Here is a 15188-nt window from a genome sequence, read left to right as displayed (position 1 = left end):
TATATATATATATATATATATATATATATACATACTAAACATTTTGTATACTTGGTTAGTTGCAGACAATGTAAAATTCAATATGGTAAACATATTGTATTCTGGGTTAGTTGCAGAAAATGCACAATTCAATACATAGACAAAACTTTGCAACTTTTGTGAACCACAATGAATGGTTTCCAAAACACACTTTTGAAGAGTTTCATATAATATGATAATTTAAAATGTTTATGTACTAAATTTGTGGGTAGAGAATACTATTGGATGAAAACAGTAGTTACAATTTAACCCTGTGAGCTGAAAACAGTAGTTACAACTTAACCCTGTGGGCTAAACAACTGAGTTGAAAATGAAAGAATTGATTCTCAAAGTTACCAATTTTCAAATAATCTATACTTTTTTCAGATGATTACACACTGACCCATAGTCATGGACATAAACATAGAACAGACAAGGATTATGCACAAGATAGATTACTAATAGATTTCATAGAATACTTCTCATAATAAAAGTTTAATATATATATATATATATAATACATACGTTGGAGAACTTTAATGAATTCCAACTAGAAACTAAAAAGGGGCAACATTTCAGCTACTATACTCTTAACAAACCCAGTACACACCTACCATTCACTGCACCTACCTTTACAAAACACTACACAAGTAGCTACAAACACTAATATTCCAAAAAAGCTATGTTACAATGTTTATTATTCAAAGCTTATTAGATACATTAGAATTAGTTAAAGAATACAAGATTTTGAGAACAGAGCTAATAAACTCACTAATTTTTCACAAACAAGGTACTCCTCAAGCATATTGCAATACATATTCACTCAATTTCGTGGGAGATTCAATAATTTTCTTGCTTCAAAACTATCACTTCTCCACATTAATTATTTTTAATTGGTTATTTAAGGTAATAAGAAAAACTATAATTGCAACCACCATTGGTTTCACCTCCCATTACTTTTAAGTTATTACTACAGTACATGGCATATCATTAGTTATATTAGTTCCCCTAATTACACGGTCATATTCACTTTTTGTTGCTTCTTTTTCTCAATCTTAATATTAGTGTGAACTTTCTTGAATTTAACCTCATATAGTATGCAGGTATATATATAATACTTCTCACCTAATGTTAATTAGTATAGTGAATCCTTTTAAAGTTCAAACAGATTTTTCAGAAATTTTAACGGGCACATTTCCAAACATGTATAGTTTTAACAATGGTGGGTTGTTCTCAGAAGTTGACTAATCTCCTTTTGTTCTAGTTGATTGTTGAACATTCTATATTACTGTTACTAGCAAGTTATCATGTACGAGTAAAGAATAAAAGTGTAACAACTAGTAGAGATGATGATACACAAAAGTGTAACCAACAGTACCACCAGTTTTGTGCTTTCTCTAGGAATGAAGATGTTGTTCTGATGGTGGGTAGCCCTTTCAATCTAAACATATTTTAGGGGCAGTGAGTATATATGTTAATTTTCTAGAAACAATACTGAGTTATGCCCTATATCAGGGGTCAGCAACCTGTGGCTCTTTAACCCTATCGAGACGGGTAGGGGTCAGAGGGCATGTCATCACGTTTGTAGATTTACATTCAACATTTTATTTAGCTATTATTCTATTAACATATGACAATAAGTATGGTATCAAATTGTAGGTTATAATTCAAATTTTAGTATTGTACATTAGTTAGTTTCTTAATTTGAAACTAAATATTAAAAAAAAAGGGTTAGATATTGATTTTTGTGTGTCACATGGCCTTTTGGGTTTAGTTAGATTACATTTTATGACGTCCACAATATAATGTATATAGTTTCATACGAATCAGAAACTCAAATGTTTTATATCGGCAAGCTAGAATATAAAATAAGAACCTCCTACCTTTTCTATTTGCTGAAATATCATATTGGCTCCACCCACCACTTGATCATTTGAGAAGACTTATTTATCTATGCCTACTTGTATATACCAATAACTTTATATATATAATCAATCAAAAGCTATATATTTGTTCTACATAATTCTATCAGACTTTTTAAATTATTTATGAGAGAAAAGCTCTTATATCATTGGAAAGTTTGAAGTATTGCTATCAAGGCTATCTTATGAATATAAATTATATTTTTTTACCCAAATACAATTTAGTTAGGAAGCCTAATAAATTATAGTGGATTTTTGGGGTATTGGTGTAGTAATTTATAACTTTTATATATTCCAAGTCTACAAAAATTATTTTTCCATCTCCACATGTGAATTTGGATAAGACTTAGCAAGTATGGCTCACGAGTGCAAACAAGGACTTCGTAACATCGTAAGTAGTAGAGATCATTATTTAACAATTATTTTTTATTTCCTGTTTTATGTTTGAAGAAAAATAATTGACATTTCAGTATTTATTTGAAAACATTAGTTATATTTATATATATATATATATACATACATAGATACACACATGTGATGTATGGTAGGCAATATGTTACTGTATTTTACAAAGTAAGAACCTGTGTTATTTTTCTACTCACTTACATTGAGGTAGAATAAAAACAAATTATACAAAACTAAAGACTTGGCAATTCAGGAAAAGTTTATTTATGTAATTTGTGAAAGTCAAAAAAATAAATTTATCACTGATCATCTGACCTTAACACATGAAAAGGAACATCTTTACATAAACACCCGGTTGAAATTGCAGTTTGTTAGTGAATAATTTATTTCTCAAGTTACAATCAAGAAGGCTAAGCCAAGAATATTATCCTAACCAAAACAAGCCGTATTAATATTACTGGAAACTACACATTTATTGGTTACTGTGTAAGCATGATAATATAGGAAACAGGATGTCCGTAAGCATTTACACCTATACCAACACTAAATCCAGACCACCAAACAAGATAACTAGCAAGTTTATTTGATAGGATACAACTTAAAACTTTGTACAGAGCCATGTCAAATATTTTCTCTCACTTTTATAAAGTACTTTAGACAATTCTTGTTGCAACCACTATATTCTAAAGAAGCCAGCAAATTCTATCCCACTGTGTTCTCAGAGCAGCGATTCGAATAGTTTCTGTGGGATACTTCTGCTTTTTGGATCGGACCAGACTTTCTACAAAGTCATAAACATTTCATAATATGTTAGACAGTTGTCACTGTAACAACTATACTGTCAGCAAGTTGATATATCCTATCCCACTGTGTTTTCAAAGCAGGACAAATTCTGGAAATTGCACCACATGAACTTATTTGATATTGACGGTGTCAAAATACTCAAAAGTTCGGTAACACCTAAAAAGGAATGGTGATTCATTGCTTTATAACCGGCAGGTTTCTACTTCAGCCGCTAACAATAGAATAACAATAGGAAATAGGTGTAAAAAGATTAGAAGAAACTCTCAGGAGATTTACTTGGAACTTTACTGCCCATACTGAAAAGAACAGAGTACTGTTCATTTTGTTTCTTCTAATTTCTAACTCATTTTCTAGCAATAAAATAACTACAGAAAATAAATGTGAAAAGGTGAGAATTTAAACTCTGACCATAATTACCATGATATTTTGTAATCACTACCAACAATACTATATATTTTATTTTGCAACCTTTATTTTTGTTATACTTTTATTACTTACAACCTGGAGAAATAAGTAAAATGTTACTATACAAAAATTAACAAATAAAATATAAAGCTTCACTGAAAATAAAAAATGTTTAATATTTAATTATGAGGTTTTTATTTTTCATTTGATTTCACTGTTTATTATTATAAAAGTAACTAAAATCATAAAAATAGAAAGTTTTTAGGTAAGATAATGAAAGAAAAATAATAAAAAACCTTCATGGAGTATATGTACCAGAAGCTTCTTTATTACGCTGTTTGATATGGTCATGTCAATGCATGTGCGCCATGTAATTTTCAAATTCTGTGGGGGTATTTTTAGTCAGACACGGTTCAAAGGTCAATAAAACAAAAATGAATAAATATAAATAGATTTTATATTGTTACAATATTTAAGCTATTTAGAATAAACATTTGTTGTTTCCTATTACAATTTTCAGGTATTTTAGAACAAAAATAGTAATTTAGATATATTTCCTAATTTTTTTTATGGTTACAAGGTTAGTCAAATCGATCAACACCATATAGTGTTAATATTGATAAAATAACAGATTAAATATAAAGTTTTATTCAAAAAATCGTTCGATAATTATCTAGAAGGATATAGAGATTACATAAATGAAACTTGACAAATTTCAGATATAGAAAAGTATTTTTAATATTAAAATCAAAATTACTTTGTAAGTTGGATAGTCAACATTCTGAAAGTAAAAATCACGAGCAAATCTTTAATAAAAAACAATCTTAAAACATAATTCAAAAACCAGATATCTTGTGTATGAAATCCTTGTAATGTTTACTAATAATCTGCAAAATTTTGTAAATAATTGTGTATATTTTCAAAAATTATAGTACAATTACTTTCATAGATACTTTCCTGGTTACGGGCTGGGTGGAATACACCCAGCTCATAATGGAAGGGTTAAGGAGATTTGTGTGGCTCTTGGGCTTTACTCTTACTGTGATGGAAAGTTGAGAATCTTTCATGCACAATGGGAGAATCGTACATCTGATTTTAGTGCTATAAATTCTAAGACTTACCATGATTGAACTGTGGAACCTTTCTTTTTTTTTTAGTTTAGACCATTAGGGCATACTGCAACTCTCGAAATGTTTTTGTCTAAGACAAAAATATGGCTTTTCTTCTTTTGAATGGTTGTTGACTCCTGCCCTATACTTTCTTTAAGGTTACTTTAATTACAGTTTTGGTTATTATATTTATTGCAACTCATTTTAACTTTATTATTACTACTTTGTGTAATGATAAAGATTATTTCATATTGTTAGCTAAGTTTATGGATTTAGAACTAATCTAAATCTACTAAGCTGATTGATCCAATTATCACGTGGTGTGAGAGTTTATAGTTGGACATTGGCCTAGACAAGTGAAACTTTGACAGTGAAATGTGGGAGCACCAAATGAGTTGCAGATGTACTAGGTATCAATCATGGTGGTGTACTTTATCAATCGTGGTTTATACTTTAGTAGAGCAGTCACCATGATCATACTATCAATCGTGGTTTATACTTAGTAGAGCAGCCACCATGATCATACTATCAATCGTGGTTTGTACTTAGTAGAGCAGCCACCAGGATCATACTATCAGTCTTGGTGTCATACTTAGCACAGCTGCCACCATGATCATACTATCAATCCTGGTGTTATACTTAGTAGAGCAGCCACCATGATCATACTATCAGTCTTGGTGTCGTACTTAGCACAGCAGCCACCATGATTATACTATCAATCGTGGTGTTCTACTCAGCAGAGCAGCCACCATGATCATACTTTTTTTTATATTATTAATGAAGATTTAAACAATGTTCCCCATCCTTGACATCTACTAGATGAAAATAAAATCAAGCTGTTCCTCATCCTTAACATCTACTAGATGAAAACAAGATGAAGCTGTTCCGCATCCTTAACATCAACTAGATGAAAACTAGATCAAGCTGTTCCGCATCCTTAACATCTACTAGATGAAAACAAGATCAAGCAAGATAATCACATTAACTCTGAGTTTGTTAAGAAAAACTGGGATTCCTAAAGAATGATAGAGCTCCTGGAGCAGATAATATTTACCCAAAGGTTTTGAAGGCAGTTAAGGATCAAATATGTGAGCCACTTGCTATAACATTTTTGTACGTCCTTGAATAGTGAACAGTAAGGAAGTGGTAAAAAACTGTCCAAGTAATTATAGGCATATTAGTCTGTCTTACATCAGTGATGGGAATTTTCTAAAAGTCTGATAAAAGATGCTTTGCAAAGTCATTTGGCAAATTTTAAAATTCTGTTGGATATTCAACATGTTTCACTGAGGGAAAATCCTGCCTTACAAATCTTTTGATATTCTTTGAAGAGGTTACTACATACAAAGATAAGGATGTGGTGTATCTTTATTTCCAGAAAGCATTTAACAAGATGACACATAAAAGACTTGTTTAAAAAAAAAAATTATCTCTATAGATATAAGGGATAAGTTGGCTCATTGGATAGAGAACTGGCTGGATGGAAAAAAGTAGAGGGTTTGTTATGGTGAGTTCAGTCAAACAGAATTAACATCGCAAGTGGGGTACATCAGGGATAAATGTTATAACCATTGCTCTTTTTTGGTTTATATCAATTACATAGATGAAGGAATGGTAAATAAATTACTTAAGTTCACTGATGATATTAAGATACTGGTGTTTCTGGCTATGGGTAAGAGGATGCTGCTGCTTTATAAAATATATAAATTATTTCTTGAGCTAAGCAAGTATGTGGCAGATGGCTTTTAATTATAATAAATGCAAGGTAATGCATGTAGGCTATCATAATTCAAATTATAAGTATAATTCTGATGAGAATAACCTTAACAATGTTATGGAAGAATATTGTGTTCAGTATTAAAGACACTGAATTGTTAGAAAGGTTTCAAAGGAGGGCTACTAGTATAATACCTGGGATGGAATGGCTGTCATACAAAATCATATTAAGAACTCTTTTTTTTTTGAAAAAAGAAGAGAGTTAGATCTGACTGAGGTGTTTAAAGACTGTTAAAGGAATCAATAGTGTTGATGTATCATATTCTTTGTACTTCATAGTGAGAATGATAGGACTAAAAGACAAGTACAAATTTTGGCAGAGTAGGAGTAATCTTCAGTTAAGATGGTTTTCTAATACGACGGCAACATTCATGTGGTGGATGCAGTAAATTCAAGGGAGTTCAATGGAAGGTTTATAAATATTTAAATGATAAGGGGTGACCTTGAGGTTTTAATTTCTATTTCAATAGTACTAGCTTGCATAATTTACTGATCACATCACCATAATTTCTAGTTTATATTTGATTGAAAACCCTTTCATGTTATAGGTAATCCATATAAATGAAATAATAATTCATGTGTGGTTTAAAAAATATACATTATATAGAACAATAATCATGATTCTTTTATGAATAATAAAAATGTATGTTGTTTATGTACATATAGTTGAAGCTACACGAAACACTCACACAGCTACAAGGATTGAAATATTACATTCCTGAGGAATTTAAATTTGCTTGAGGAATTTTATCTTTTTTTTTTTAGTTGGCTTTCCCAATCAGGAATGCATGGTCCATTTGCATTCCTTTAGTTATGCCCAATGAATCTGAACATATTGTATATATTAAATAAAAAAAAAATTCATGAGGAAATGCAACTTTACACGAGGGAATGTAATCTTATTTCATTATTCCTATCCCTAAGCTACATACAGTAAGCTTTCACTGCAAAAAGTCCCCTATTGTGGCAAATCAAAAGAACTCCAACTGACTTAAGCAAAGAGATATTCATTTAACAGTCTCCATTCCAAGGTGGTTAAAATTTTCTGATTACTTAAACATAAAACATAACTATAAATAAACAGAGCAACACTAAGAGGTCAAACAGGAAATAAATATAGGCCTTTGAATATAACATTACATTACAAAAAAATTTTACTATCAATTACATTTTTAACAAAGCCTGCGGGAGAGTTTGAAGTTACACTAGTACTCCTTTTTCAACATGTAAATTATTAGTGTTAGCATATATTTAATGTTTGATACTTATTCTTACTATGACACTTATCATGTGTCTTATACAATAAGCATTAAGTACATTTTATTGAAGTAATGCAGCTGGAAAGCATAATGGTTTGCTCCAACATGAGGAAAAAGCTACTATGTATAATATTTTAGTGCAACAACTCTTGTGTAGTAAGTAAGAGCCCTTACACAAATCTAAAGGCTGAATTTTCCATATGAGCAACATTTAATGCGTGATTAATATTCAAACAGTTTCTGTTAACATAAGAGAAAAAAAAAGAAGATATGACCAACCTTTGAATGTTTAAAGCTATCTCTAAATTTCTGGCTAGTAAACAAACTTTCAATCCTTTAAACTCACTCTTTATACTTAATATACCTACTTTTATATTCTGTTGTTTCTTATTCAATTTTATGTTTATTATTTTATTGTAATGGTTATTCTACATTAGTTTAGTAGTATATGGACTTAGGGCAAGCCTAAGCCTTCTGAACAGGTTGAACCTCATGAGATATTATTGGGTGTATGGCCAAAAATATTATTAACAGTAAGGATACTCAATTGATGAAACAATGCATTCTAATCATTATAATTAATACAGGTTGAATATTACAATTAATAATCCATGCTCATTAGTTGGTATAAAGTTTTAGTTCCAATCTATATAGGTAGCTTGCTTTGATCAAAAGATAATATTACATTTTTTTTTTTTTTATATCAGTGCCTAAACATTGGTAGAAAGAATGTTTGGAAATTGCATCTAATAGAATTCAGTAATAATTATCCACAGTTCCAGTAGAAAAGGTAGATATATTTTTTGTTGGTTAAAGTAAAGAATACAGGGAATTAAGATAAAAAAAAGATGGAATAAAAATAAAATTATTTTTTTAGGATATAAATATAAAATCAAGAACTATAATCAAACATTTTAAGTAAAAAAATCAGCACATTGTGTGTGTGTGTGTTTAAATTTTACATGTTGGCAATATAAAAGACACTATCCTCCTTATTGATATTGCATCATTTTTACAAGGCTAAAAAAAAAGGCATTTCACACATGAAAAAAAGTTAACAGGAAACCCAAACTAAGTTACAAAAACAATATTAAAAGAATGTAAGAAAAATCTCCTACAGCAAAATATGATCCATAATAAGTATGCATTGATAATCAACTATTCAATGCCCTATGCAAGGTGACAATTTTCTAGTTGAGTTATGATATATACTTTAAAAAAGAGAGAGAGAGGAAACGTCAAGTGAGGTTTCAATAAGTTTAGAATCACTAAAGCTAATAATAAAAGGTTGTCAACCAAAAAAATATATTCACCCATCCACAACTAAAAAAATTAACAGAAAAATAAATGTACCTAATTATAAATCAAGCCAAAATATTTCTACTTCATAGTCAGGATGAATGAAAATTATAAAGTAAATGAGAAGTACAGTGTAAACTGGACACAAAAATGACTTGCCACATGATGATAGTGAATTTTAGTGATAAACCTACAGCAGGAAGAAAAATAGATACGTGTTACACCAAAACCATCGTGGTGCAGTTTCATAGATAAAGAAACTAGACTATTTGATGAGCTGGGTTAAAACTTAGCAGATACCTTTATCTTATCAAAAATAAAGTTATGGTTGTCACAATATTAATTAGACTTATAACTCTGCTAAGTAAACTCTAGGTGAAGTTGACAAGGAAAAATATCTCTAAAACTTTGAAAAAAAATCTATACAATGTATGCTAGATAATAATAAGCAAACAGGATTTTTAGGTTGTACAGAAAGAAGGTCATCAGTTCACTCTATAAAATGCTAGTTAGACCTTATTTGGAATAGTATGTTAAATTTTGGGTCACCCTATTTATGAAAGGAAGTTGAGTTGTTGGAGAAGTTTCAGAAAAAAGCTACAAGGATAATTTCACATTGGTGTGAATTTTGTGGTGGTTGGGGGGGGGGGGGTCATATGAGGACAAATTGCAATCTCTTAACATATTCACCTGAGAGAAGGGCTTGAAAGATGGAAGGGGGGAATGATGAGATTTTTAAGGTTGTATGATATCTTGAGTCCATAATCCAGATGAAATTTGTAGGCAGTGAGATTAGATAAGTTTAAAGCGATGAAAACTCATACAGGACTCCAATTAAAGTAGTGTTACAATTCCAATATATGGGATAATTTGCCTTCAGGTGTAGTAGGAGCTGAAACAGTGGAGGAGCTTGAAAGCATTTTCAATTGGGGTTGCATACAAGGGTTTCTAAATGTACTTTGAATTAGGGAGGTGATACAAAATAAGATACCCTAAATGGGCCCTTACTATCCTCAGAAATGAAACAACAAATGAAATAAAATATATAAAACTAATAAGAATAGCTATAGCAAACAACCAGATCTTATGATCACATGCTTAAACATGTGTCAAGAAATGCAAAACTGTAAAAAAATTTTTTATTTGAAATTATCATAATTTAATGAACATTTTATTACAATCAGTACAAAAAACATTCACACACTGGAATAAAAAAAAAGTCACTCACCTAAGAAAGCTTACCAAACAACTAGTAGATTACTATACATGTGCATTCATCCAATATACAATAACCAAATCAATAACTATTGAAAGTCAATTAAAACTCTAAATAAAAATAAACTGTGTAAACACTTTAAATGCACTCCATAAAAGTTAGAAATAGGTGTAATACTTTTTTCATCTAAATATAAAGTATAAGACTAACAAAAGATAGCAAAACATAAACACACACAAAAATTATTCAAACCAGTGAAAACTAAATTTGAAAGAAAACATTTTTAATTATACAGAATAAAATAAAAGATGAGAACTGTTAAAAAAATTTACAAAAACTAAAATTATCAGCTGACATGTCCTGTAAACAAAAAACGCATTTCAAACAAAGAATACATGGAGAATGGGAAAAAATAAGTAAACAAATATTTAGAATTAAATAAAAATAAAACATTGTTGCAGTTAAATCAATTCCAAAACATAATAAAAATGTTTATATACATAAAACATAACTAGAGTGGTATTAAACAAACAACTGCCAAAGAAAATATATATATATAGTCACTAAACCATTAAAGTATATCACTGAATCATTTAAACACCTATAAATATGTACACCCCAAACAGGAAAGAGAAATTACCAACCTAAAATAATGCCAATTTAAAATAACAACACAAGCTCTTATAAATACATCAACAAAATAACATAAATTAACCTAAGTATTTGTAAGAGCTTATCAGAATATTCAAATCAAATGCAAAAATAGTTAAATAAAGCTTCCTGTCAAAAACATAATCTAAAATATTACAACATTCATATATAAAATTGAAGTCAAATAAAATGTTCAAACTTTTCATATTACATGTCACAGTGTACTTTCCTTACATTTTTTCTTTATAATTCACAGTATCAAGGCTGAAAGCTACAGAAATAGTTAAAAACTAGAGAAAGTTCACATAGCTGTTTAATAATTTTTATCTCACATTAAGAGTGAGAAATTATTAAACATTCCTTATGTCAGATATATTATAATCACTTTTAATTCCCACAATCCTTTTAAAATTTCCTATAAATACAGCAATTTGTTTCTTTAAAATCATTTTATATGTTTTTGTTTCCTTTAAAGAATTTTTGTTTTTGCATAACTGTGTTTCTTGTCTTTAATCATATTAGAGCCATTCATGCTTTGATAGATCTTTAGTTATATACACACATTTTGTAAACTTGTTTAGTAGTTTTTAAGTAAGGAAAGGGTTATGTCACTGTCTTAGCAAATTGACAAAAAGAACATAGCTAATGGAATAGCAGAGAGATCTAAAATAACAGTTCATTATCTGTTCTGTACTTAACACTGAACTAGTTTTGAATATATAAACCCCAAGTGATTTTTATTCACTTTATAGTAATATTGAAACTTTGTGTTCTCATACTTAATGGAAGGGTACTTTTCCAATACACCCCCACAACTGTTACTGTTAAGCCTAAAATTTAAAAACCTATTATATTAGTTTTTATGACTAGTTTGTCTTCACATTAAATTCAATTGTAAAACAGGTTAAATACACTGTTTTATTAAATAAATACAATCTAAAAACTAGTTTATTGTCTCTTCATGTTTTAAGGATTAACTTGTTTACTTGAACACAGATCCATTAGTTTAAACTCAGCCTATAGTTAGAGGTAGGTTATAATATAAATCAGGCTAAATACACTGTATTATTAACATTACATATACATCAAAGACTAGTTATTGTCACTTCTAATAAAGTTTTATTTCTAAGTTCTATATGATTAAAGATAAACTTTATTACTTTAGTATAAAGACAAACTCGTAATAAAAAAACTAACATAATTGGTTCTCAAACATTAGGCTTTTAAACAGTAACAGTTGCTGAGGTTTAACGGAAAAGTACCAAAGAAAACTTCTGAATACAAGAATATACTTCTTTTTTGAACAAATTACTTATTTTCTAAAGAAAAAAGTACTTTGGAGCCTGTATAATATATATAACTTCATTAAAAATTAGTTGAGATTATCAATGTGTATACAGCAGTGCTCACCTTCTCAGTCGACATTTACAATTATCTTCCGGCTTTGGTGATTATTTTTTACAAATCAGCAATAAAAAATTTAAATTATTTTTTTAAAATAAAAATCATAAAACTTTGCTTAAAACTTCAAATGTAGTATTTTACTTATCCACCACTATAATATTCAATAAAATTGTCCACTTTATATGTGACAAATGCATCATTAAACTTATACAAATTCCACTGTTGTGCTTTGAAAATTGATTGATATTAATTCTTGTAACTGATGTCTGATTATTAGACTAATCATAGTTATATACTTTTTGTTTTGACAATTGTAATTACTGCTATCACCATCATGTTCTAATGTATAAACATGCTACTGGTTATTCATTCAGGTAGTTAGTGTAATTAAACAATCAGAGTACATTTTGGAGAAAAAAAATTACATGTGGTCAGTAAGCATGAACTATTTGTTTTGCCATAAACAATCAATAAAATGATGAGTTTAATTACCATAAACATCAAAGAGAGTTGATCATACTTCAGGAAGAACTACAGATACCTTCAGGATATTAAAAACTTCATTAATAAACATGGGCATACATAAAAAATTTCCAGGAAGAGTGGGGGGAGAGCAAAGTAGTGTAAAATTGTGACTTGAATAAAACATTCATATACATATGCTGAATAAATAAAGAAAGAATTATGTTTCTCATTTTCCAGGGGAGGCAAATGCTCCTTTACTCTTCAGGAAATAATTTATTCTTTTCTAAACTCCTGAGAAATGGTGGCCTTTACTAGTGCCGATGACAACTTCTTGCATGAGTCAATTGCTCTGTCAGAAAATAAAGCTATCATAACTGGATACTAGCTTGTTTTTTCCAATTCTTAAACTTTTGTCTTCTTTATCTAACTTCTACTGTCTTCAGGATGTAGCACAAAAAACTCTGAAGCCTTTATCCTATCAATCCCCTGGATAATCTTGCAAAGTATCATAAGATAACCTCTTACTGTTCTTTCTCAAGTTAATTTAAATAACCTAATGATAATAGATCTTAACTTATCCTTATATGTATCACTAAGGTAAACCTTCCATCCTCCGAGTCTTTCCAGTAACAATGAATAAGACAATATCCTTTCTCAGATAAGCATACCAAAAATTATCGCACTATTCCAACCACAAATGAGGCCTAAGCAGTGATATGTATAAGGATATTTTAACTTTTTTTTGTAAACAATTTGTATAAACACACCTTAAAATATTTTTTTGCTTTGCTACTACTATCACTGATAAAGGCAAAACGTATATGGGAAATAATATAAAAACAGCCTGAACAAAACTGCACTATTACTACTATACTAGTAGTAGTACTACTAACTTTCATGTTTTATATTTAACTATCGTATGAAACTATTTTACAATTTGCAACGTAGTTCAACTTCAACTAGTAGTACTAAAACTTACTACTAGTTCTAAATTATATTTGTAACACCAACGCAACAAATTAGTAAAGCCTTGGTTTAAGTTCTGAACTGAAGTTAGAATCTTAATTAGTAATACTTAAATTGATGTAGCTTCAACAAGTTTAACATAAAATTTTTATCTACAAGTATATGTTAAGAGTAACTATGTCAATAAAATAATATTACTAACGTAATACGTTCATGATATCAGAAAAACATGTAGGTACAATAAGTTTTGATACAAAATGATAAAAACCCTACAAGTTAACCTAACGTAAAAAGCATATACTACTTCCAACTCCAAGTTTAATCAGTATTTCATTTCAATAAGCAATAGTAATGTTACTTGGTTAATTTGTCTCGAGTCTTACTTCTACTATAAAAAGAATAAACAAAACGTGTATAAGTCCGTAATCTGACTTCATTAAAAAATGTTAAATGTTCAGAACAAAAACATATCACAATAACGAAAACTGACAGTAAGATATTTGTCTTTACCTTCTTCCGACATCTTTATTTTTCAGGCACCACTCTCGTTAGCAGGTTCTGAAAATCAACACTGAACACAAAGTATGACCCACATAACAAACTAATATCTTATTATTATTTCTACATACGCATATAAATGCGAAGCCAATTTACGTAAAATTTTGGCGAGCTTAGTACCTTCCAATATTATTACAGTATAATACGATTGTTATTATTATTCTACTTTCCATTGTATTTACTCCAATCAGTAACAATATTTACAGTAGCGCCTCTATTGGCAAAACGATACATTGTTGCCAATTATTTTAACAGTTTGTCGTTAAATTTCCGCTAAATTTATATTAAAGTCACTAGAAAAGTAGCTAGATCGATTTAATGTTACCAATAAATTATTAGTGTCATGATACCCCTAGGTAAGAAACAAGGTACTAAATTTAATAAAGGAAATAATTCCAAGCCTTGCACGTGCCCGCCCCACCCTATATTCCCACCTCCACTCCCTATGTATGATTGCTTCCTCCATCACTGGTTACCATCATATTTCGTTTTGTTTTGAGACTGTACTTTTTTCCGAAAATGAATGAAATGTGGATTTGACCCAAAAATATCAAGTTTAATTTAAATTCAAGATCATCAATCAGACCTTGCTAAAAACGTTTTTTAGCAATAATTTCTCTTTAATATACAACTATAAGCAATTAAACCATATAAACTTTAATGTTTGAAAACTTATCACAGCAAATCAAGTACCAGAAATCCTTAAATGTACCAAAATACTATGAATATACCCTTCTGCGGCAACACTTACAAAATTTCCAAGAAGTTGAATGATGAACTGTAGTCACAACTTCATAAAGTTCACTACTACAGAACGTGAAATAAACCTAACGTCACGAAATAAATGGGCCTATACTAAATTTATTCTATATCTTACTTATAAATTTTATTTATGTATCTACCATTCTAGCTTATATGGATAACATTTTTA

At 29.4% G+C, this 15188-nt stretch overlaps 1 protein-coding gene across 1 annotated transcript in view; it reads right to left on the bottom strand.

Annotated features, from left to right (window-relative positions):
* The window catches only part of LOC106468083 (ran-binding protein 3-like), a 57342-nt gene extending 42897 nt beyond the window's left edge, over positions 1-14445 (bottom strand). Inside the window, exon 1 of the mRNA XM_013928484.2 lies at positions 14210-14445. Within this exon, the coding sequence (XP_013783938.1) occupies positions 14210-14222 (13 nt within the window). The 5' untranslated portion in view covers positions 14223-14445. The remainder of the gene's footprint in view (positions 1-14209) is intronic.
* Positions 14446-15188: the final 743 nt, after the last annotated feature.

Source organism: Limulus polyphemus, unplaced genomic scaffold (genome assembly GCF_000517525.1).
Source record: "Limulus polyphemus unplaced genomic scaffold, Limulus_polyphemus-2.1.2 Scaffold2864, whole genome shotgun sequence".
Classification (NCBI taxonomy): domain Eukaryota; kingdom Metazoa; phylum Arthropoda; class Merostomata; order Xiphosura; family Limulidae; genus Limulus; species Limulus polyphemus.
The sequence above is the reverse complement of the archived record's forward strand: the minus strand, read 5'-3'. Positions and strand labels throughout refer to the sequence as shown.